This window comes from Centroberyx affinis, unplaced genomic scaffold, assembly GCF_046629955.1.
Source record: "Centroberyx affinis isolate AG114_WGS23_722 - 3 ecotype Tasmania unplaced genomic scaffold, CSIRO-AGI_Caff_v1 ptg005458l_1, whole genome shotgun sequence".
In the NCBI taxonomy this organism is placed as follows: domain Eukaryota; kingdom Metazoa; phylum Chordata; class Actinopteri; order Beryciformes; family Berycidae; genus Centroberyx; species Centroberyx affinis.
The window spans coordinates 20,259-45,912 of record NW_027282731.1 but is presented as its reverse complement, the minus strand read 5'-3'; the positions used below and the strand labels follow the sequence as shown (position 1 = coordinate 45,912).

General features: G+C 44.9%; 1 protein-coding gene across 1 annotated transcript in view; it reads right to left on the bottom strand.

Annotated features, from left to right (window-relative positions):
• Positions 1 to 25,654, bottom strand: part of fbxw4 (F-box and WD repeat domain containing 4) — a 33,178-nt gene extending 7,524 nt beyond the window's left edge. Inside the window, exons 1-6 of the mRNA XM_071546805.1 lie at positions 25,296 to 25,654; positions 22,389 to 22,484; positions 21,370 to 21,555; positions 20,371 to 20,503; positions 20,012 to 20,097; positions 4,474 to 4,539 (exon numbers count right to left, since the gene is read on the bottom strand). Of these exons, the coding sequence (XP_071402906.1) occupies positions 4,474 to 4,539; positions 20,012 to 20,097; positions 20,371 to 20,503; positions 21,370 to 21,555; positions 22,389 to 22,484; positions 25,296 to 25,480 (752 nt within the window). The 5' untranslated portion in view covers positions 25,481 to 25,654. The remainder of the gene's footprint in view (positions 1 to 4,473; positions 4,540 to 20,011; positions 20,098 to 20,370; positions 20,504 to 21,369; positions 21,556 to 22,388; positions 22,485 to 25,295) is intronic.

The following is a 25,654-nucleotide window of genomic DNA, read 5'->3' as shown; positions in this document are numbered from 1 at the left end:
AAACAGCCAATCACACTGTGAATAGAAAGACCTATACACCATTATTTGTTGCAAATCAATCAGCTGTAGTTAAGATTTGCACTAAATGATGGTGTAAATATACTGTAGGTCTTTTTGGAACTCTGAAGAACTGGTCCCCACTGACTTCAGTTGTTTTGGAGAAGGCTGCTATGGAGTTGTGCTGCAGCCTCCCTGTGTGTTATATGGACAAACTTCACCTGTGTTTCAACTGGCATGAGGGTGAGGAGATGATGACAGAGTTTTCATTTTTGGGTGAACTATTCCTTTAAAGATAATCTTGCTTCCTTGTTTTCAATTTGTTGTTTGTTTCCATTCCATGCACTATGTCAATGCTGTCTCTACTTGCTGCTTGAGAATGAAGCGGATTGAACTGAAACGGACTCCCGGCCCGGCAGCTAGTTTTAGAGGTGGGTAGACTGGCGGCCCTAGGGGGGAGAGACTTACCGATTGTTATGAAGGGGCTGCTGACTGTGTGACACACAGGGTCTAAGTCCTGATTTAAGCCTGTCTGGTCTCACTGCAGGAGTCAGGTTGGCTTTAGGGGCCACACACACACACACACATACACAGATTGTGAAAGGAATCATTAATGAATTGACAAAAAAAGAAGAAGAAGAAACTAAGGGCATTCTCCTTTAGTACAGCTAAAGAAAAGCAGTGTGTGTGTGTGTGTGTGTTTTTGTGGTCGAAGTGGCTGGAGGCTCTTGTAAGGTTAAGTCTGCGCTCTAAACTGGAGCCTGGGGACGCGCTGGGAAACAGGCCCTCCCTGTCAAAAGCCATCAGACAGGTAGAGAAAAGGAGCCCTGCTGGGGTTTTCAGGCCCTAAAACAAACAGAGGGGAGCCACGCAACCCGCTGCACGTCCACCCGATTCAGCCCCCCCACCCCCCATCCCCCCCGCCCCCGAGCTCGCCGCGCCGCACCGGCCCGGCCCGAGGAATGCGAGGGTTTCCTGGCGGAGAGAGGAGGTGGGGGGGGGGTGCCGGCGAGCGACAATGACCACCTTCAGAATGTCACACACACACACACACATTCGCCACAAAAAACAATACCGCCGCGATTTGTATAACAGAGCGTTCGGACGTTTAACCCCGTTCTTTTCAGCGTCAGGAATGCGAGGAATCCTAGCCTGACCGTTTGATTGTTAAAAAAAAAAAAAAAAAAAAAAAAGAGGGTTCCCCTTTTTTTTTAAGGAACAGAGGGGAATCTTGGGAGCAGGGAGCGATGGTCAGGGTCCGTTCTCTTTGATGCCCCCCCCCCCCCCCCCCGTGTTTAGCCATGAGCGAAGGCAGTGTGAAAAGTCGGGGTGCTGCTCCGAAAGGCGCCACTTGTGTGGGATCCCCCCCCCCCCCTCTATATGGCTGATCATAAGGCCTCTTTGTGCCGACGAGATGGAAAAAAAAAAAAAAAAAAGACACAGAATTAATCGCAAATGGAGGGGAGAGAAAGAGAACGTGTTAAATGAAATTAAAATCAAAGCCGCGACGGGCTGAATGGGGGCCCGGGCCTTTATTGCCCCCCCCCCCCCCCCCCCACCTAGTCTTCAGCCCCCCCCGCCCCAGAGTGAGTGGGGAGGGTTTTCGACTTGCATGGCGACACTTATAAGCGTCAACAAAAGAGAAAGTGACTTCTAATGGGGGGGGGGGGTCAGTGTGGAAGGGTGGTTTGTCTGTTGTTTCATTCGATTTATCGCCGCTTGAATAAAGAGCCCTGATCACCGATTGGAAAACAACGGGTAAAAAGTGGGGTAAAAACAGTCAAAGAAAAATAGACTTTGAAACCTCTATCTCCATAAAAAAAAAAAAGACAAAACTATTTTCCACCGCGATGGGATGTGGCGACTCGTTCCTGAAAGAGTTTGCGGTCCTGTGACGGCAGCTGTTTGGCTGGCTGTTGTTTGGTGCTGCAGGTGGAACAGGGTCTTTGTTTGGGATGTTTGTGGGGCTCAGACTGGGGCCCTGAATCAAAGGAGCTAATGCACGGGGGTTCGAGGTGGGATGCTGGTGGCTGCTGCTAGGAAGAGGGTGTGTGTGTGTGTGTGTGTGTGTGTGTGTAGGGGCTGATGGTGGTGTGTCTGCGGAGGAAAAAGGTGTCTGAAGGCGTTGCTGTGGATGAGGGGGGAGCCTCTGTGTGTGTGTGTGTGTGTGTGTGTGTGTGTGTGTGTGTGTGTGTGTGTGTGTGGCAGGGTGGTGTTTTTATGCAGCATCTGTCTGTATCACTGATTGTTGAGAACTGGGACAAAACAGATCTTAATGTTGGAAGAAAAAATATGACATACAATATTACATGTAATATTATTATATATACTATATATACAGTATTATTTCGTTCTTATTTATTTTATATTTTTCTATCTTATACTCTATAGTGTTTATATTTTCTTAGTTTTTATCCTTAATCAGGCATCTATAGGCTTGCTCCAAACGACATATCATTGTACTCGCACAGTGACAAAGGTATCTATCTATCTATCTATCTATCTATCTATACCCTCCAAATGCAGAAATCGGGTCTAGGATCAGTCATGGAGAGGCATGTTGAAAGCTGAAGTATTTCAATTCTTCAATTCAAAACTGTCAACTGGTCACAGCTTTGCCTTTTCATTGTTACGAAATCTTAAAGTTCTTAGCCATCTAATGTTTCGGTGCAACCAATTTTTACACAAAATATATGTTCAAGCGACTTTATCTCTAGTAGTAAAGATGTAAGATAATCATTCTGGACATCAAAAAGCATGTTTTGGAGTTTAGAGAGATAAATGCTTTAATAGATGAACACTATAAGCTGAACAAGATGAAAGCACGTTTATTTAAAATCGATAATAAGGCTGACGGGCAATTTCATTTTTTCAAACCTTTGAATTAAAAAACAAGCTAACAAGGTGTTGATGTGACTGCAGTGTGTGTGTATGAAGACAGTGTGTATCTTGAGACCAGCTGGTGTCAAACAGTGCGCCCCCATCGCCCTCACCCTGCACCCCTCTGTATGTGCGCCCACTCGCGGCCAGGTATGCACCCTTCAGCTGATTATCAGATGGAAAATCACAGCGGGGGAGTGTGTGTGTGTGTGTGTGTGTGTGTGTGTGTGTCGAGGTGCCTGCATTCATGCGCTTATGTAAGGACAATAGCAGGATTTGTGTCATCTGTGTCCCGACAGGAAAATCGGATGTTCAGCATAAACGGGGCATAAACGAGTGAATAAGTAAAGGCGTTAAGATGTTAATACAGTCAAATATTTTGAGAAGGTTGAGTATGGTTTAACAGTGAGTTTCTGTCAGGGAGGCCAGGGGGGAAAAAAAAGAAAAAAAGAAAAACAGTTGGACTTTTGAGGACACATTATCTAGGTCTTAACACCGCTACACCTTGTAACCATGTCAATTTTCCTCAACACCTGCAACCTCAAAAATAACCCGCCCACCCATCCCCTCCCCTCCTCTCAACCTCCCCGTTCCCCCTGCCACTCTCCCCCCGTCCCTCTTCGGTCCCCCCCCCCCCGGCTCAGATTTCCATGTCATTTGGACGCAGGAAGCTGTGTTTTGTGTCCAGCCCCGCGTCGTGTCGGGGTGTTTTAATTGGCCCAGGTAAAGCCGGGAATTACAGCGGCCTTGTCAGGGATGTATCAGGTTTAAGCCTCGGCTTTCAAAAGCCAGGAATTCTCTGAGGCCCCCTCGTTTTTTTTAACTACTCCCTGTTCGATGCCAGTGTGTTACAGGGTGTTTTCAAACCTGGAGTCGGTCGGCTTTTGGGGGGGGGGGGGAGTTACGTGGCAAAATTTCTTATGTTTTCAGCAAAGGCCATGTGGGAGCAGTCGTTTTCCTTAACTGGTCACACATTCGGTATGGGGAAGGGACTTTCTTCCGGGGGTTAAACCTTGTCCGTAACCCATAATTCACGGTGTGTTTGACCCATAATGCACGGTGCTCCCACAGTCGGGGTGGAACTGGGGTCGGGATCGGGTCGAATCTCGCTACTCGGTCCGAATGAAGCCCCAGAGGTGGTTTGGAAACATCAGTGAGAAACCTCCCTCTCGACGAGGTCTTGTCCGATTGGCGTGTTCCCGTATGCCCGAACAAACCGAGCTAAAAGGGGGAAACCCGCTTCAGAGTTTGAAATAACTGCTCCAAACCAGCTATAGGTGTGAAAACGCCTGTTCGCACTGAGATTGGGTTTGGTTTGACTGACAGACAGAGAGGAGGAGGAGGAGGAGCAGGGGTAAGCCTAGAGGAAAGCCTGGCTGGTGGGCCCATGGAGCAAACAGAGCTTTGAGAACCACAATATGTAACTCAGTAATATAAAAGACTGTGTAAACACAAGTTGGTTACAGGGGGAATTGTCAAACTTACCAGCAACACTCAAAATTTATGTGATTATTATGGGGCCATATCCACATGACTGAATAACCGGTGATTTATAATAGGCTATCGCTCTAGTGTCAGTGGCGTTTCCCGACTTACCGTTCCACATCCCAGATGCGAAGAGGGGAGAAGTTCTCGCAGCACGCCGTGCCCGTTACGAAGGAGCTGCGGAGAGAGAGAGAGAGAGAGAGGGAGAGGGAGAGAGAGAGAGAGAGAGAGAGAGAGAGAGAGAGAGAGAGAGAGAGAGAGAGAGAGAGAGAGAGAGAGAGAGAGAGAGAATTAGTGCAGTAGGGTTTGTCCCGCATGGTATTTTGAAAGCTGATATCAACATTCTTCTTCTACGTCTTCTTCTTCTTCACTTTGTGGAAGTTTGCGGAACAAAATGTTGCATTAGAATCAATTCAGGTTAAGGTCTTCCCATAGACAACCACTGTGGTGTGGATCAATTTTACAATATGCGATCAATCAAACTGCATCATATCCATCATATCATGGGTAGATGACACTGACTGGACCAGACCTATCAGTCTAAGTCCAGTAGTACATATGCTGGTGCAGACAAAGCGGCTTCACTGGACTTTCATATAAAGAAAAACATTCCAAGATGAAGGGGACAGTAGCTCTTCTTCACTTGAGAATTTGTTTGTTTTTTTACGATAAAAAGCAAATAAGTGTTGGAAAAACAAAACAAAAAAAGAAACAAGGATTCTCCCCGCTGTCCCCCCCCCCCCCCCGCCCCCCCGCTTCCACACACCACCGCATTGTTTCCCACCAGAAGAAAAGAGGAGAAAACTACAACACTTGTGATCCTTTGATTGGAGTGACAGGTTGGAATTAGCGGCCTAGGTATGCATGCTGAATGCGACGCATGGGGAGGGGAGGGGGAGGAGGTGAAAGGAGAGGGGAGGAGCGCTGCGGGAGAGGGGGGTGATAGGGTGTGTTTGGGGGTGTTAGGGGCTGTGTAGAGGGCGGGGCGGCGGCCAGGGGTGCCGGCCGGCAGGGGGGCCTCTGTTGGGCCGGGCCTGAATCTCGGGGGCTTAGGGCCCTCCTACGGGGTTGACGGACAGGGGGGAGGGCCCGCCTTTTACCCACGGAGAGAGAGACGGCAACTGACAAACGCTGTCGCCCGGACGAAAACACTATAGATGAGGCGGACACAGAGAGAAGTAATAAGAAACACTTAACTCTATTTCTCTGTTTAGTCTTTAAGGCAGGGCAAAAGGGTTCCAAAGGAAGCAAAACATATGAAAAATAAGGAATAAAGTTTGACCGATATGGGTTTTTGAAAGCAATACAGACATTTGTGTGTTGAAGTTGCCGGTATTCCAATATTCAATATCTTTAAATTTGACTATTTTCATGCCCCAGAAATCCAAAATTAACAAGGTTTGATAGAATTGACAGAATTCTTAGCAGGATGGAAAAGCCTCTGAAACAGCAATTAGACCATGGGACATCAAAACAACTTGAACCTCATACTAATGAAATTCTTTTAGGGTTAGGGGACACACTTCACTTCATCCAATCTATTTTACTGTAGAATAATGTAAAATAATGAAGATAAAGAGCACAAGCATAAAGAGAAATTGGTCGCATCGTTAACGAGTCAACTGTACCCGGTAAGTAACCGGATGGCCCCCTGCCGATCTGTATTGGTATCGGAAAATTCCAGGGATTGTTTCAGGGACCCTATGTTTATATCAGGGGACCACACTTAGGGTCTCGACCCCGAGGTTGGGAAAGGTTAACTCCCTCTCTATAAACCAGGGTGAAGGGAAGGAAGCTATTAGCCCCTACTGTGGTGGTGTGTAGAGTAGGAACTTGGCTTGTGGCTCCGCAGCTCTTCCTTGGTTTTTCCTCACTGACTGTCAGAATGTGACATAAGACCGTACATTCAGTGTAACAGCTCAACCAAGACAACTACTGTCAGTCTCCTGTAGTGACATTGTATCTTCTATTTTGCTTCTTTTTTTTTTTTTTTTTTTACAGTAGTCCATGGCTAGCATTGTGTGTGGAAAACGTAAAATGACATGTCCTGACCCTGGGACAAAGCCAAACCACTGACTGCTTTTCAAAATGTAAAGTTAAAAAACACAGACATGCATGGCCACCAATGGGAAAAATCAAGCAGTTTTTCAATTCCTCCTTCATTGCCTTTCTCCAAGACTGAGGCTCAAATAAAATAACTAGTATTGGTAGTAAATTTTAAATTATATCCATTAGGGGTCCTGATGAGTTTCCAACAAGGACTGTTACATAAAAATGGCACCCAGTCACCCAGAGGGTGGCAAACAGAGCTGCGGCTGAAGGTTGGTGTTGGCATCAGTGTAGACATGGCATGGACTGCCAAGAGGAGTGAGGAGAGGAGCGGGACGGCTGGGAGGTTGGGGGGCGGGGGGGGGTGGCAGGACGGGACAGGGCTGGGGTGGGGGTGGGGTGGTGGCGAGGGGGGGGGGGGGGGGTAAGGACGTCCAAGTGAGGCACAGAGGCAGCTGTCAGGCCCGTTAAGCGGCACAGCCCGCTGGCAGGCCCCCGGTAATTAGTGTTGGGTAAACTCATTTACGGCCCGATCGGGTCGGGCGGGGCCGGGACCAGTATGCGCGGTGGGCGACCTCTGACCCCGCTGACACAGGATACAATAGGGTTACGGTCACACTCACTCCCCGGACCCTATTACTCTCCATTACTCACATTACTCACCCCTCAGTGGGCGCTGGCGGTGGGGGGGGGGGGGGGGGGGGGGCAGCGCGGGGAGACTGGCCATACAATGAAAGAATGAATTCCCCTCTTTTCCCTCCCTCACCCCTCTAAAGCGCTAAGAAGGCCTGATCTGGGGTCAGATCTCGCACTGATATTATAGCTGCTAAGGTCAGAGCCTCTCTCGCCTAATGTGGGGCAGGTGCCCCCCACCCCCGCCCACAAAACACACACATACATGCATACACACACACAAACTCAATGTCTGCCTCTGACAAAATGGAGTCCCCCTCTATTCCCCTATCTGTGCCTCCTCCCTCACTCCTCTCATCATTAGGAGCATGCTGGGCCTCTGCTGCCGTTTGGGTAACCTCATCAGCTGGTTGTATTATCTAAGGGTCTGTGTGGCAGGGTCACACAAACTAACTCAGCCCCCGCTGGGAACCCAGCCACATCCACACACACACACACACACACACACACACACACACACACACACAAGAAGAGAAACACAAACATGCAGAAACACACGCACACACGCTCACAACATGCTCTCCCGCGCACACGCGTGCAAACACACGCTCGTTCATACAAGCCAAAGCACAGACAAGTACACAGAGAACAACAACAACAACTCACACACAAACACACGTACACACACACACACAGAGTGCGAGAGCCCCTGCTGGGAGTTGAGTCCAACAGTACCAACATTGTTAGCTCCAAATCAACACGCTGACCGCACAGGGTGCACCACGCTTTCCCAAGACCACCACCGACACACCGCTTGTGTCCAAGCCATCCCCATTCTCAGCCCCAAACTCACACCACATCAGCAGCACATTCCAAACCATAATAACCCCTATAATAAATATTCATTCGGAAGCGTAAGAATTTAGAAAAATCTAATCCTTAACAAACGCCATTCTTCAGAGATGCAGTTGCGAGGTGGCTTTGCCTCTAGCAAACAGGCCAAGGTTCAAATGCAACCAGACCCTTATATGATATGATTTGTATCGTGAACAGTAGTTCTGCCTGGCAAGTGTAAAACAGACAAGAAGTTGATTACAGCCATTCAAAGCTTCCCTTCTATTTGAAAGACTACAGGAATAAACATCTCAAAAATATTACTTGGAGAACAGTTGCATCCATCGTTTGGGTCGATGGTAAGCTCTAAAGTATATTATTTTTTCTGTTTATTTTCAATTATTAAAACAATGCAACAAAATGAAATGCAATACAAAAGCAGTGAAAAATACATGATTTGCCTGTTTAAAACTTTGTAGCTGCTGACCACTACACAGATACAATCTGACCCTCTGGCCCAGTCAGAATAGAGCGACCCATCAACCAAGTTGCTCACAGTGTGAACACAGGGTTAGAATAAGACATATTACATTATACTGTGCATTCTGGAATTCATATGCATGCTTGTCTCATATTTTGAATATGAACTGCCCCAGTATTCAGTGTATTTCAGTCAGTGTGCATGTCATTGCTTTGTGCATTTTGCAATGAGCTTCGACTGGCAAGGATCTACTTCACATGAACAACCACCAAAGCCCACAAGTGCCTGCTATACATTACATTTTTAATACAATTACATTAAATTTAGCCTAGAATTTGTGTCATAAAAGGTATCTTTTGTCACTAAATAACTGTTTATGATCAATATTTCATCTCTTTACCTGCTTTAACTTTACAGCTGTTGCTATCTCAGTGGTAATGGGACGGTGAGCTAAATTTAGTCTTTTCTGCTGAAGACTCATCTACGAGGCAAAGACTGAATTTGTATCAAAGATGAGTCAGCTGTCAGCTTTTGATTACAGGTCTACATTGGCTTCCATGTTAAACCGATGACAAGAGCAAAAGAGGCCGACTGTTCCAATATTTCCACCGCTGCCTGTATGTCCATCCTGTTGCTCTTTAGTGGCTTGAGTTGTGGCTCTTTGGAGTTGGACTCAAATCTCTAGCCTGTGTTGCTTGTTAAATTTGGCTTGTGCTTCCAAGTCACAACTTATTTTATTGCCTTATATTTGCCTTACCTAAACAGCTACCTAAAAATACACTAATCCAACTAAGAAAACTGGAATTTTCAAAGCATGAAATCATTTATGCAGAAGAGTTCACTCCCAAAAAATGAAGCAAACCTCCACTGCCCGAGTTGGGACTTGTGGCCCTATGTGGCAAATGACTTCAATTCTCGCCTTTCATAATGGTCCGCAGACATCAATGGCTGCCTCGACTTTTGTTGGAATTAGGGAATTCCAAACAACTCTCCTATTAAGGAGAAATAATACAAACACAAAAAAGTAAATCACTATTTATCTAAGACTCTGCCCCCAGGACCAATTACAGATGAATGGCAGAGAGCAGCCCAGATCCCGGCTCTGGGAATGTGGAGGCATTTGGCTCTGGACTCCAGGGGCGGTTTAGCTTTGCCCCCCCCCCCTCCCTCTACCCCCCCCCCCCCCCACCCCCAGTCAGAAAGAGGGTTGTTAATTTGTTGCGCTTGACCCCGGGCTTTGTGCCTGCCGTGTATCTAGTTTGTAAAAAGTGCTTTTATCTGCTTTCTAAATATGTCCGAGCTCAAAGGGTTATGATGCTTTTATATCGGTCGGGGAGGGGGACAATGGTCGAGGGGTGCAAGTGCTGACCCCCGCTGACACACACACACACACTCTCTCTCTCTCGCTCTCTCTCTGTCTTTCTCTCTCTACCCCTTTCTTACACACCGATATGCATGGGCAAACATATGCGCGCACACAAACACACACTTTCTCTCTCTCTCTCTCTCTCTCTCTCACAAACACACACTGTTATGCATGGAGACACACACACACACAGAGCACTGCCCCCCCCCCCTCTGCCACCCCCAGACCCCGTCCCTCCGTCCCCACCCCCTCGTGGCCCTTTTGGCTTCTGTTTGTGTCCCCTGTGTCTGGGGGTCACCAGGACATTCCTCACCCGGCCCCTCCGCTCTGCTCAGCCGGCTGGAACAGACCGGGACCGAGCGCAACCGTCCGCACCGGACAGCCAAACCAGACGCAACACCCGCGCCAGTGTTAGAATAATGTTGGGCCTATCGATGAAAAAAGGAGGGCCGTGTTTGAATGGAAAACGGCTTCAAACAATGTACTAACTGCTCAAAATGTCCCTGGTTGCTATTGACTAGTGATGTAATAACTCGGCTTATTACGTTCTTAATACGTTCTTCTTAAACGTTCTTTCTTATTCTTACAAGTTACCGTGGTGTTTTTACACCAGGAATTTATTAATCGCTTTTATTGCATTTTCAGCCCATCTAGAGGGGCATTTTATTACATTTTGACAAGTTGCTACTTTACATCTTACAGTTGCTACAAGCCTTTATTGCATGGCTAGTTCAATATGACATAATAAAAACATATTCCAAAGTAGCAACCCATACTGCATGAAGACCAGGAGGATTTTCAGTATGTTCTTTGGAACAAGCCATGTAATAAATGAAGGCTTTTAAAGTTTTTTTGCTTGAAGAATGCCTTGGAATTGCTGCATGTTCACAGCAAGCAACAACCCCAAACCAAAGAGCATCTTTAATAAAAGCCCCCATGCACAGAAACCCGACACAAGCACTCTCTATCCTCTCAGACAATTAATCAAAATTTTATTGAAATCACAATATGGCCTACTGCAATTTTCAAATTGCAGGAGGTGCAATATTTGTTAAAGGTGAAATGTGTCAAAATGCCATTTGAAATGAAATATTGTGGTGCTGCAGAGATGTCCTGGCCTACACATCATATTCTACAGACTTAAGAAAACATCTTTGTTTGGTACAGATCCCCGCAAAAATCACACCATAATCATTTTAATCCGTTTTTCAATGATTGAGAATAATGATGTAAAAATTATCATTCTCTCTAATATTGCAAATCATATCCCAATTGCAATATCAGTCAAAATAATCGTAATTAGATATTTTTTTCAAAATCGTTCAGCCCTATTACCATATGCCTTTTCGGTACAAACCGAGAGTTCCAAACTATGATTTTCATCTGATAACCAATTGACAATTTGGTGAAAGGCAATTTCAAGTACTGCTGAAAAAGATGAAGACTTTCAACCCTAAAAAAAAGGTGAGGCTGGACTTTTCCAGGAATCAAACATTCTTGTATGGGGAGGATGAGAGAAGTCTATGTCAGTCTTATGTCAAAGCAGAGACAAATAGAGTTTAGGGCAATCGTCCTCATACAAGAGTGCCTTGATTTTGTGGAAAACAAGAGCATACCGAGACTCTTGCCTATTTCCAAACTTTTTTCAAGCCAACATGTGGACGTCTAAGAGTAAACGTGGATACAATACAATACAATTTCCAAAAGAGTCGGTGAGAGTGGGAACCGATGAGCGCGATGCGGTTCTATGGCCGAGGTCGGCACGGAGCGCGACTGACAAGTTTTAAATTGGGATCCACCAGGAGCAGAGCTTCAGTGATCACAGGCCTCTTCTCTGTCTCGAAATGTGGTGGGAGTGACACTCATTAGGGTAATGTGCTGTATGAATAACACCGCCGCCAATACATATCACGCTCTCCCACGCCGTTGGGACAGGCTGCTGGTTGGATCCGGCGTCCCAGTACACTTTAACACTTCTTTATCAAAAAGTTATAAAGGGATAATGCTTTGTGTGACACTATTTGTTGTTTTTTTTTGTATTTTCTTGTTTCTTACGTTTCTGGACAAAAAAACAATTCTGAAATTTCTGACCAAAAACAAAAGCTGGTCCAACTAAAGATGTGGATTCAATAAATGGAAGGGATCTTTTAATCTTGTTTCCGTAAAAAAAGAACTCACAACCTTTCATTTGTATAAACCTGCAAACCTGCACTTACTAAACAAAAGCTTATGGCAATACTTTACTCAATGAAAGTTAAGGGCTAAATAAGCACCAAGACAGGTTATTATAGCAAACTAACTGAACTAACTGAACTAACTATAATAATTAATTAACTATAATAAAGAGAAACAGACAAATTAATCTGCACTCTCCTCAAGCGTTTCACCACTTAAACTTACTCACCATACCAGGCTAAAGTTTAACAAGATGAAAACTACAAATGAACAACCGCATGGGCTTTTTTTTTGTTTTGTTTTTAAGTCTAATTATCTTAAGTCTGCATATTTTAGCGCCACATACATCCACAGTCCAAGGCAACAGAAGAAGGAATACATTAAAATGATGATTAATACTTCAGATATTTGACTATACATGTATGCGGGTTGTTGAAAACATCTCAAAATTGACTTGACATGGTTGCTAGTCTGAATTTATGCTTGCATCATACTTAGACATTGAGTGTTTCTTGCAGGCCAGATACATGAAAACACTGGTAAACCTGAGACCTGGGAACACCTGTATGAGGCCGGCATGTAATGAGAGGTCTTTATGCCGTGTGTGAGTGAACGTGTGTGTGTGTGTGTGTGTATTTCCACGCAAAACACACGTCTGTGCACATGTGTGTGTGTATGAGGCTCGTGTCCATGTGTGTGTGTAGCAAGTGCGAGGCATGTCTACAAGGTGTGTCTCTCTCTCTTCAAGGGAATGTCTGCCTGCAACGATGTGTGTGTGCACAAGCCTATGTATGCGTGTAAGGAATGTAAGGTGTGTGCGTGCGTGTGTGTGTGTGTGTGTGTGTGTGTGTGTAATGAGTGGGTTCAGAGGGAGCTGTGATTATTCTCGCCTCCTGCGGTGCGGGTCCTCCGGCTCTGTGGGCCCCAGGGAAAGCGCCCTGTATTTAGCGTGTGGGAACGCACATTCTGCCCCCTTATCGCCGCATTGTTGCAGCCTCTCTCTTTTCTTCTCTTTTTTTAACTAATTGAATTCTTGACTCCTGAGCCACAGGGCCGGCCCGGGAGAGACCAAAGAGAAAAGACATGAATTTCAGGCTTTTTTTTTTTTTTTTTTTTTTCTCCTTGCGGTTGAGTGGGGGCAGAGCAGTGGGGGTGAAATTGGAGTGTGTAGGGGTTGGGTGAGGTGGGGGGGGGGCAGTCAGAGAGGGATGGCTGGCTGGGCTGGCTGGCTGGGCTGGCTGGGTGGGTTCGGTGGGTGGGTGGGTGGGTGTTGTGGCGTCGCCCTGTACTTTGATACTGGAGGTCAAAGGTCGCCCGCCCTCCCCCCCCCCCCCCCCTCGGCGGTGAGAAAGTGGCGAATTGGGGCCGGTTTATCCAACAATCATTTTCTCCTTTTGGAAACTTTCAAAAGCGCTTTTGGCCCCTGCAACATCTTTGTAGTTGTGCTTGAGGAATTCTAGACAAAACAAACCAGCAGAAAAAAAAAAGCCCCCCCACCCCACCCACCCCCCTTTCTCACCTCTCCTCAGGGTAGCTTCTCCCTTCACTGGCTTCTGCCCAGCCCCCCCCCCCCCTTTTCTACACTAGTGGTCAGTGTAACCCCACCCCACCCCAGCTCCAAGACAGGATACCCGCATAGTTTGGCAGCGATTTGGCGCGAAACACAATGCGCTGATCTCATTGGCCCCCGCTACTTGGCATGAGCGGGCATCAAAGCCGAAACTGACCCCGAAGATAGAGGCTTAAACCGCGCTTTGGTCGCGGTGAGAACGGTTCGTTGTTTCTATATCGGACCCGCTCGCAGTCGCTGGCTTTATTGTAGCGATGGAGAAATCTCACGATTCAAACCCGAAGCCTCCGAAAAAAAAAGTCTTCCCGAATCTTCTAGCGCCGGGCTCAAATCCAGCCCACGGTCCAGCAGGAGACCCTATCAGCCGTGACTCCGCGTGAGTGTCGACCTGCCGCCGCCGCTCTGAAGTCACCCCCCCCCCCCGGCCCAGACTTCAACCTGTCCGGTCTTGTCTGAACTGAGAGCGGGGGGGGTGGGGGGGGGGTCTGCAGGAAACACCTCAGTCGACTATTAGCTAACCACCTGCCCCACTTCCTACTAATTCCACAGCCTGGAAGCGGCAGCCTGCGCGGATACGGCAGGGGAGAGAAAGCAGTGAGACAGAGAGAGATAATGAGAGAGAGAGAGAGAGAGGCATAAACAAGGGTATGGAGGGGATGTGTAACTCATCACTTTAATATTTTAAGAAAAGACAAATGGGAAATTTAGTGGAATATTCGGAAATCTCAATTTGTTGCCCCTCAGACATATGCAAAATTGAGATTTTGGACACATTTTTGGGGCCCCACTGAGTCCAGCCCTCGCTTTGGTGTCCCCATGCCAATCATCCTGTGGCATGCTGTTTAAATGAAACCTACCCCAGTTGGGTCCCTGTAGCACATATCAGTTTATTTTACTTCAAAATTGCAATTATTGCCAAGTTGAGATTTCAGATTTGTTTTTTCAATTCAATTTTTTTTAGTTTATTTGACTGAAAAATGGAAATTGCAAAATTGGTCTTCAACACAAAGGTATTTTTTTTTTGATGCACAAAACAAAATAGGCAGGATGATGGGTTCCAGCGACCAATAAGAAATAAGTCCAGTCCTTGCCTTGTTCTCCCCATGCAAGTTAACCCCTGGCATGCTGTTGATTCGAAAAACACCATTGTTTTGTGCCTTCAATTTTCAGTTTTCAAACACATTTAATAGAAATTATTATTAATTATCATTTATACGTTGAGCAAAATTTTCATTTACAAAATTTTATGTTCTTGTATTATTGATTTTGAATTAAACTGCTAAATGTTAGACGGACCCCGTTTTGTGTTTTGAGACAAATACAATTTTTTTTCAAAGAAGAAAAATCTAAAATCTCACTTTTGCATTTATCCAAGAGGCAACAGAGCTCAGAAGATTGCGTAATATAGTGTTACATGTGGACAGACAAAGACAGAGAGAGAGGAACAGATATTGACAGAGAGAGGGAGAGAAAGAGACGGCGAGAAAAAAGAGAGAGAAAGTAACCTACAGTAACCCTAATGGTCACATATCTCAAATGTAAAAAACAAGGCTACGCATGAGTTTCTCAGCATCAGGTTACAGGGAACCAAAGAAAACAGCCCACTAGACCCAGTAATCAGTCGAAGATTTCCCCCGCAGATGGCCAAAAATAGAAACAAAAAAAACAGACAACAGTACGAGAAACACTTGACTGACCCTATTTGAACCCCGCTGCCTCCTACGGTGCCTCGTCATATTTCAATAACCCCGTCCGATATGAGCTCGGCCTGTGGGGCAGATACTGCAGCGCACGATACGGTGTGGAAAAACGAAATATGATTGAGAAAAGCAATCTGGGCGAGAAAAAAAAAAAAAAAAAAAAAAAGGCCAAGGTCAGTGCCCACTGATGGGATCAATCTCTTTTTCCATGCTGGCAGGGACCCGCGTACGGAGGTCCCCGTCCCGCACCAGCCTTGGCATTTTCACCGCAGCCACAATAATCCTCGCTAACAGACCTTGAGATGATATCCACTGGAACAACAGAGGGACGGTGATGGAAACAGAGGGGAGGGGGGGGGGGGGGGTTACAGAGTGGCAGTGGTAACGGTGGTGTGAATGTGTATGTGTGTGTGGTGGATGGAATGGTAGCGTAAAGTCTATAGATTATCGGCTCAGTTCGGTGACCGCGCGTGGATATCAATAGGGGGGATGGCAAGGTACAGTATATGGGCCTTTGCCGAATTGAGCATAAATTTTATCTTGTAGTTTTTATCATTGCAATGGACAGTAAAGATCAAGCAAAAAATAGTCATAAATCTATTTGGAAGCCATATCTAAAAAAAAAAAAAAAAAAAAAAAAAATCACATCAGGGAAGTATTCAGGACCAATGTTCCCTTTAAACTAATAGTGGTGGCCTACAATTAATAATTTATCACCTTGAGCAAATGATAACATTTGGTAGTTTTGGTAGGACTGTGAATTATACTGGGTTAAGTGATGCAAAGAGCAGGGTGCTTGAAGCCTCTAACACAAGTCCACAATCAGTTTTCACAAGACAGTGTGCCCTATAATGAAAAAAAGCACTGTCTTTAAATGTTCCATCCATGACTCCACCAACACTTAGAACATATATCGAGGAGAAAGGCGATGACAGCACTGATTGTTTCATAAGCATAACTTAACAAGGGGTAGTTATTGTCAAATCCCAGTCCCAATGAGGTCTGAAGCCCAAACTAAGCCCCACTGAAGCCAGAGCTTGCTTGTGGACAAGTGGTCAGTACTCGATGTTGACAAGCGACTATGAACTAACAACAGGTTGACATTACAATATACAGTATAGTATGCAATTGGTAAGACTGGATTTATAGAATTTCCAGTGGTGCTATAGTAAAAAACTCCAACTAGACACAGTATAAGGAGTTGGAAGTTTGCTCAGGCCATCAGTCTGGTTTTGATACCTAAAATAACTTCAAATTAAGTTTCGTATTACTGCAAACATCTTACATGTATGGTAAGTTTAAAGTGGCTAGTGCCAGTATTACTTATCCATCATTACAACTTTAGCATGACTGTGTCGGTGATAACGGGCCCTAGCGATGCAACCTCCGCAGCTCATGCTATCCATCCCCCTCTCGCTTTACTCCTTAGATTTTTCGAGCGTGAAGCGGGGACAATTACATTTACAACACAAGGGGCTCTCCCTCTCTTCCCTACTGTTCTGAGATAGGAGGCATGGTGTGGAGGCAGCCACCGTTTACCTCCGTCGCTCCGAACGGACCCTGAAGCGTCGCGCGCAAACCTTGCCAGAGCGGCACATGGCACAGACAAATGCCGCAAACTGTTAAAAGAGAGTGAGTTACGACACCTGTCTTGAGCGGTGCTACATCTGGGAAGAGAATCAGGGTTCAGCTTTCAGGGCATGTACTGGAGACTAGGGTTCGCCCAGTATGTGCTTTTTGAAGGCCAATTCAGCCAATAGACAATATTTACTACTGACTCTTTAGATTTAACAATTTTCATGACAAAAAAAACTCCAAAGAATTCCTAGTATTCAGCGTTTTTTCCCCAGACATTTATTCTTGGCAGGGTGGAAAACCAATGATTCTCAACCTTTTTCATATCAAGGACCCCTAATTTAGTCCACATTAGAGCCACGGACCCCCATTCGATGAGATTTTGACTCTCAAACCCAAATCTGAGAATATTTTGATTGTTAGATATGATTTTGTCCAGAATCCCATGACTATCTGTATTGTAGGTAGAGAGATAACAGGGAAACTATGATCAAAACAGTCATTCTTCTACATTCTCTTACTGTGTTAACTTCTTGTAAATGAAATAATGCTGAAGTTTAATATTTCATCCATTTGCTGGGGACCCCCTGGCACCCTCTCAAGGACCCCTGGTGGTCCCCGGACCCCACGTTGAGAACCACTGATTTAGACCACGGGACACTAAAACTCCCCAGTGAAACCCAGGATAATCATAATAACATTCATGCATACATGCGTGGAATCTGATCAAAATTTCTCATTAGAATCAATTCGGGTGAAGGTCTTCCCATAGACAACCAGTGTAGTATTGATCAATCCTATAATAACTATGTAATCAATCAAACTGCGTCATATCCATCATACCGGAGGACAATATTGGCCCTATATTAGTCTAACCTGACTAGAAACGGTGGTGTTTTAGTTCAGACTGGACTGGTGAGAGTGTGTGTTGCAGTGTGTGGGTCAGCCAGCTCTCAGCCACATGTATGGGGCCGGGCTTCTCTATAGCATGACTTGCGCTTTCGTACACTTAGCTGCGTTTACCTAGGCTTCCGCTGTAACAACTGAGGTGTGAACAAAAAAAAAAAATAATAAAAAAAAAAAAAACGGTCCACAACATTTTCCCCTTTCGGTGTGCCGGCACCCACCACCTTCTTAAGATGGAGGGGGCGACTCGCTCGGCGGTGGGCGGAGGGGGGTTTAATAGGTTTATCAGTGAGTTGACACCTGGTTTCCAGAGGAGTTTTAATTAACCAGGCTGTTGGTCAGTGAGAGGTAGGGAGCAGGTTTCCATTATGAGGGGGCGGCAGGCTGAGGCACGGCCTGCTATTTCAGCCAGCAAATTGGAGAATTAATGATGTGGATAATCGCCTCGTTCCTCTCAGATCTCTTCGAGCCTCTCCTAGGCCCGGCCGAGGCAGGCAAGGCCACCGTGTGTGTGTGTGTGTGTGTGTGTGTGTGTGTGTGTGTGTGTGTCGTGTGTGTTCTTGTACTTCTATCCCATGTGAGAACCAGTTTGAGTTTTAGACCTTTGGAGTGAGGAAATTTTGCCTGGTCCTCACTTCTCTGAGGGGCTAGTTTAGGGATTAGGATTTTAAGGATTAAGATTTGAATTAGGATTATGTTTACATTAGGGTTAGGTTTAAGGTTAAGGTTAGTTTAAGTTTAGAATTTAGGTTTAAGGTTAAGATTAAAATTAGGTTGGGGTAAGGATTACAAGAGTTCAGGTTAGGGTTTGGGAGTGAACACAGTTAATGAAGGTCCTCATGAGAATTAAAGTACAAAGTGTTAATGTGTGGAGGGCAGTAGGCCTTTAAAGTGCACATGTGAGACAGAGTTTATACTGTGAATGAGTGTGTGAGCGGGAAAGAGCGAGTTGGGGCTGAATAAGTGTGTGTTAGAGTGCTGGCTTATACAGACTGAGACTGTAAGTGCTGCCTTGTCACACTGTGGCAGATCCTTGTCGGCCCTTGAGTGCGGCAGTTCCTCAGAAAAAGTGCAACGTTTCTCACACTGAAGACTTTTGGGCAGACGCCTTAGGGGAATTTTTTTTGGGGGCCCCCGGGAGAAAATATAGGTGCTCGCACAAAAAAACCGTACGCTGGAATTCAAAACCTGCTGTGTCCCTGACAAGTATTATTTTGGGAGATTTCTCACCTCCACGAGGAAACCGCAGCTTTGTCTTTTAATGTGCTATTCTGAAAAAATATCGTTTTCAAAGTCACACAGAGTAGTCGGTGATAAGAGCAAAAGAGGAATCTGATTCTGCAGTCCGCCTAAGGATGTCATAAACTTTCTCAATGGACAACCTACTGAGACCTTTCCCTTTCTAGCAAGTTGCATTTAAAAAAAACCCACTAAATGATAAAAAAACAAATGCAGCGTCTTGCAATTTGAAAATTACAGTAGCCAACATTATGATTACATTAGATTTCATTAATGGTGAGCCAAGCTTGTTTTCTGAGGTGGGAAACCCCCTGGACCTGTGATGTTTCCACTCTGTAGCCAGATGGACGGATCACCTGCCTCTCTGCTGGGCTAGCAGGTGATAAACTAAGGATACTGTTACAGCCCTCTGCATCTGCCTGCCTGCATGTCATCAACAGTGTGTGAGTGTGTGTGTGTGTGTGTGTGACTGTGTGTTATTAAGTGTCTGGGTGTGAACATGGCTGAGAAATCAAAGGCACTTCAAACACAACACTTCCACGCATAATTTTCTCTCTCTGCTCTTTCAAGCCCGCTTACATATACAGTATGTAGTTTTCAATTATCTCACACAGGTCATACATACAAATTAGTGCAGGATGTCTGCAAGTTTCATTAAGTTAACTTTAAGATTTTAAAGACCGTAGTAATGCCAGCTAGAGTGAAATATATGGACAACTTTGCAACTGAAATACATGTGAAAATAAAAACAACTGTAGACCTATTAGAATATAGATCTGCATGACTGGGCTGATTTCAATGCACCAAGGAAACCGCAACATTCGTAAGACCTTCAAACCTAAAATTTAAGAGTTAAATGGTATATTCAACTGTATTTAAGACCTTTGAGTTGACCTAATATTACATAAGACATTTAAGACGTTTCAGGACTGGCAGACAATACAATCAAGTACTATATGCTGTTAAATTCAAGGCTTTAGACTGTAATTTTCAGGGCATGAAATGAACGTTTCTTTGCAAAGTTTTACCAGCTAGTTACATTTTTTTGCAACCAAATGCGGGTTACATGCTTGAGGGGCTAGTAGAGTTGACTGACTGAGTGGTTCTGAGCAAATGCTTACCTCAGTGTGGGACTAATAGCCACAGACCATACTCTGTCATACATGGGAATTGTGTCTCTGGGGCAGCTGGAAGCCAAAGTCCAAATCTAGAGGAAACACGATAGAAAAACCACCAGTAAGCACTTATATTTAGCATCTTATATAGCAAGAAACATTGTCACACATGAACAATTTGAGGGGTTTGCACTACTGATATCACACTGCAAGGAGGGATCTACTCTGCAGTCTTATTCCATATGGGCTATTGGTTTGTAAATATAAATTTGCATCAGGACAATAAAACAGAACTGTAGAAGTGATGTGCTGGCTGTTGGTGTTGTAGTGAACATTAGCGACATTAGCATAGTAATATATCTGACCCGGGCTGTCCGGTCTCTGGACCCGCTGACGATGAGTCCATCTCTGGAGTCCAGGCAGTTGACTTCCTGGTTGTGACCCGATAACTCCATCGAGACGTCACTCCTCCTGCTGTGGACCAGGATCTTGCCATCGCTGACATAGACACAGGGGGGAATCACTATTAGTAAGACCACAATTACCATGGGCGATTGCTATAACGCAATAGTGATTCAAGCTATAGCCAGTTCATGAAAGTTTTGCCTGGGGAAAATCCTCTGGCGCACAGCAAGTGATGGGTTTTATGTTTCCGGTTTGTTCGGAATAAACAGAAGAAGAACTGGGTAGTTAGCGTGAGGAGTGATAGCCGTCATGGACAGAACAACAGAAAATCCAAGCTCCGCCCACACTGTTTGATTGACAGGTGATCTCTGGGAAGTGCAGTGCAGAAACACCGCAGCGATGAGCGCTTAGTGACAAAGATGGAGACAAATTCAGAAAAACAGATCGAACAGTTTACCACTTTAAGATGCGTCTCATATCCAGACTGTGTCAAGATGTGATTTAGCTGGATTATATTTACACCTGACACTAAAATGCCTGGTTATTGTCCCTTCTCATCTTGGAGTGCTTTTCATCTTGGAAAGGCAGTGCCGATGTTCACTCTACTTTTGGCTTGAAAATAGTTGCTTTCCTCTATCATGCTTGCCTTGCTCTGAGTGGTTCGACTGTTTCTTTTCCCTTGGATTTTCTGTAGGTGGCATTGTTTTCTTTGTCTGTGCAGCCATGGTAACTATCGCTGCCCATGCTGACTCCCAAGTTCTTCTTCTGTTTATTCCAAACATGACAGGAAACATAAAATGCATCTTCCCTGTGCACCAGAGGATTTTTCCCAGGAAAGAGCTACCAGACACTGAGTGTTTAGAACAGCAAATTTAAAAGCTTTCATGAACTGGCTATAGGTTGAGTCACTGTTGCATGGTATAAATCGGCGACAGAGAGTAACAAAACGGCCTTCCTACCTTCCACCACTGACAAGGTGAGAGTCGGTCAGGGCAAAGCGACAGACGTCGCCCTGGTGGCCCGAGTAGATGGCAAACGGGTTGCGCTGGAACCTCCCCCTGTCTTGCCGCAGATGGTACGCTCCGATGTCTGCAGCCTGGGACAGAAACAGCACGTCCCCGTCCAGCTGCAGCCACGGCAGCAACCTGAAGGGGAGAGTGTAAGTGAAGAGTGGAAATTATGACCCAGCGATGTGTTAGCAGGAAATACGCAGGAGTAAAATAACAAATGTGTGTATAAATAAAAAAGAGTGTTGAGTCCAAGAAACAAACGCAGAATTAGTCACGTCATTTTTTTTTTTGTTTCAGTCGGTGGCTTCAATCAGAAAACTGAACTCCTGGCATAATAAATGCGTTACTTTATGTTATAGGCACAGAACTGACAAGAGAGAACAATCACTATAATATTAATATTGTATTACTATAGGGACTGAGGGTGGCTATGGTTCTCTATAGTGAGTTTATAGTGAGTGGGTATCATTCATTGGTTTCAATCGGGATGCTGCTGTAAATTGGAATAAGCTGTAAATCTGAAAGATTAAATATCTTGATATATTTAACTTGATATATATTTTTAAATCATTTATTTCACACTGCATCTATTTAATTTTTTGGGAATATGCTTTATCAGACATATTTCTCTTTTTTGTTTCAGTATGTTCTCCTGCTGTTGTGTTGCGCTCCCTTGTAATGTTGGAACCAATATTTTTTTTCATACATTTCTACTTCATTATGTTCTTGAAATGTTGGAACTTCAACTGTGCTATGTGTTATACCGCTCATTTCCTCTATTCTTATTCATATTCTCGTCCAAACCCTACTGTCCAAAGCATTTGCCTTCACCGAACCAGCAGCCTATAAATAAGAAACGTGCTCCTGGTTAAATAAGGTTAAATCTCTGTCCTATGTGTTGCACAGCAGGTTTGCTGAATGCTATGGAGTATAAGAGGTCAAAGCCTTTAGGCAGGTCACACACTTACTTAATCTTCCATTTGAGAGGAGCAGCTAATTTGCAGACGCCATCATACCAGTTCTGAGCTGTCTTCACTCTATCCTTCAGGGGGATATGAGGATATCTGCAACGATAGAGACACATTAACATTACAAAATGAAACAAGAGACATCACAACGAAATGTCACAAAATCTACAGACATCTACTCTAGGGTTTGACCAATATGGATTTTTGAAGGCAGATACCGATACTGATATATTTGTATTCTTTAATTCTGACTACAACTGTATTCTTGTCGGGGTGAAAAAGCCTCTGAAACAGCATGGGACACTGAAACTCTCCATTGAAACCTAGACCAATGAAATTCTTTTAGCAGCTCTTGAAGGCAGAACGACCCACCAGACCTATTCAATGGTAGGGAAACTCCGGGATACATTACTGCCTTTTCAAAAAAATAATTCATTCACAAAAAGCATTACTGACCAATTAAATGAATAAATAAAAAGTGGATTTATGTAGCTGTGGTTAGGGAAGAGCCTCCATCATATCAGCAGTGGACCGCATGACTTGCCTAGCACTTTAAAAGAAATGGAGAGTCCAAAAAAAACAAAAACAAAAAAAGCCATGTGTCCTGATACGAGGCTTAGTGTGAGGTGTCGAGGCCCGGGCGCAGCAGCAGCCGACACTCATCCAGAACAGTAGCATATGCATTCACATGTGTTCAGCAGCCCCATGCCAGACGGGGGAGGACACAAAGCCGGAGGAAGCAGCTTGAGGCTCTCTCACCGCGATGGCTCTGGAGGATGTGCTGCCCTGTCGCTCTCAGCGGGGCCGACAACTTCAATTTACGCCGGCCTTTTTTCGCCTCGCGTCTCGGAGGCCATGCCCGGCTTTGATTAGCACGGGCTTCGCTCTGCCGCTGGGGTGGGGGGTGGGGGGGGGGAAAGGGGCTGGAGGGGAGGAAACCGGGATGCCACGGTGGCTCCGGGCCAATCGGTCAGGCTGAGGATCTGTGAGCCGGGCCGGGGGCTTCCACCTTCTTCACTAGTAGGAGGATTTCTTTCTTTCTTTTCTAAAATGATATGTGGCTAAGTCTGGCAGCTTTGTGTAAGACTGGTAGAATTTACACAAAATATGATACAAAAATAACATACTGCTTTAAACTAGCAGGGACTACTTTCTCTGTTTCAATAAGAAGTGAAGGTGGTGGGCGATGGGAGACTGTGTACAGCTTCAAATCACTGCACAGCAGATGAATACCTGGTTGCTCATCTGAAACAGTTCCAAAAATAAACGTGGCTACATCAGCTTTATTCTATTTATTTTTTTTTTTTTAAGAATTATGAATATACAGGCCATGTAATAATAAAAAAACACTAGCAACTTTTACTCCTAAAAGGTCTTCTTACTTTGGATAATGTTAGTGGCCTACTGTCACTCAACATAGTGTATGTTAAAGCAGTGGTTCTCAACGTGGGGTCCGGGGACCACCAGGGGTCCTTGAGGGCATCCCAGGGGGTCCCCAGCAAATTGATGAATCGTTAAACTTCATTATTTCATTTACAAGAACAATTACAGAATGTAGGAGACTGACTATTTTGATCATAGTTTCACTGTTATCTCTCTCCCTACAATACATAGTCATGGAGTTCTGGACAAAATCATATCTAACAATCAAAATATTCTCAGATTTGGGTCCGAGGGAAAAAATCGCATCAAATGGGGATCGGTGGCCCTAATGTGGACTAAATTAGGGGTCCTTGATATGAAAAAGGTTGAGAACCACTGTGTTAAAGTGTTAGCATGGAGCACCAGAGCTTATGATCTGCTGGGGACACACTGATGATGTTGGTGTTCTCACAACTTAACAGGTAAACTGGCCAACAGGACAGTCTCCAAAAAGCTTGGTGTACTCTTCTAATCTGTGTGGGAGAGCAGGACACCATCTGAGTAGCAAAGAAGCGGGATGGTTTTCACCATGGCAGAAGATCAACAAATGCATCCCAACGTTAACAACAGATTTTATGGAAAATGTCAGGGAATGTGTCCCAGAAATGGACACACAACATCAGACAGGTGGACCACAAATAGATTCCCCACACTGCTAAAATATCATTAAAAGTGCTCATTGCGTTGAATGTGCACACTTCTATTAATCAAGTCCGCCTTTCTTATCTGGCCTGGCCTGCCACCACCACAAATAACCTGGGAAATAGCAGGTTTATGTTGTGTCAGCTGAAGTAGAAAGCTGACTAATAAAATAATTCCTGATCAAAAAGGACTATTTATTTTGAAATGAGGAAACTAGTGCCGAAGTTTGGCGGGATGCATGGGGGCATCAGAAAACACCCAAACATAACCTAGGAACATGTGGGAAAACCTGAAACTAAGGCTTTATACCTTTTTGCCTACTATCACCCAGTTAAATCTGAACAAGTGAGCAACCTGTGGAGCTGCATTACACGCTGATGGAGGTGGAGTCATACATTCAGACCGCCTCCAGACCACATCCTATTGAAAAAAACCAAGCACTTAGATGCACAGCAACATTTAGCAGCAAGAACAGAAAGGTGTTGTGATAGTAAAGAGCAGAACTGATATGAGTATACGTGTCTACATGAATAGCAAGGCTTATGGACTTATTTGAAAGCTATAGACCAAGCTTAAGGTGTACAGTAGATGGGTTTAAGACTATATACTGAGGAATGCATTTACATAAAATAACTGACGTTAGCTAGTAGTGTTAACTGTCAGATATGTGGTAAAGGCATGAGAACAAACTGACTCAACAACGTTCAGTAAGGACTATCACTGCACGACAACTATTTAGGTTAATGTTATGCTAGCTGCAGTCTCTTACCGCTAATGGTCAACTACTAAGCTAGCTAAAAATACACATGGCTACGAGGGTCTGTCAGGCGACTATTATCTTACATGTCTCTTCCATTTCGAGTAATTCCAGTGTTTAGAAACTCTTTGGCGATCTTCCTCCACACGGCGTCCCGGTTTACAAAGTGGTAAATTGTCTTGCAAACTTGAGAGAGGCGACTCAGAGATTTGTAGTCCAAATATGACAAGATATGGTAAAGGACATCCTCTGGCAGCTGGGACAGCAGCATTCTGAGCGCTTTGAGAAGCCTTCTCTTCTCTTTTTACACACTCTGTATTTTGCCCTCGGCGGTGTATTACCTCGCCTGTGGTGGTAGTTTTTAAAAACCGGTTTTAAAAGGAGTAGACTATATTCCATGTTTTAGAGAGCTGTGGGATAGAACAAACAGGAAGCCATTCCAGAA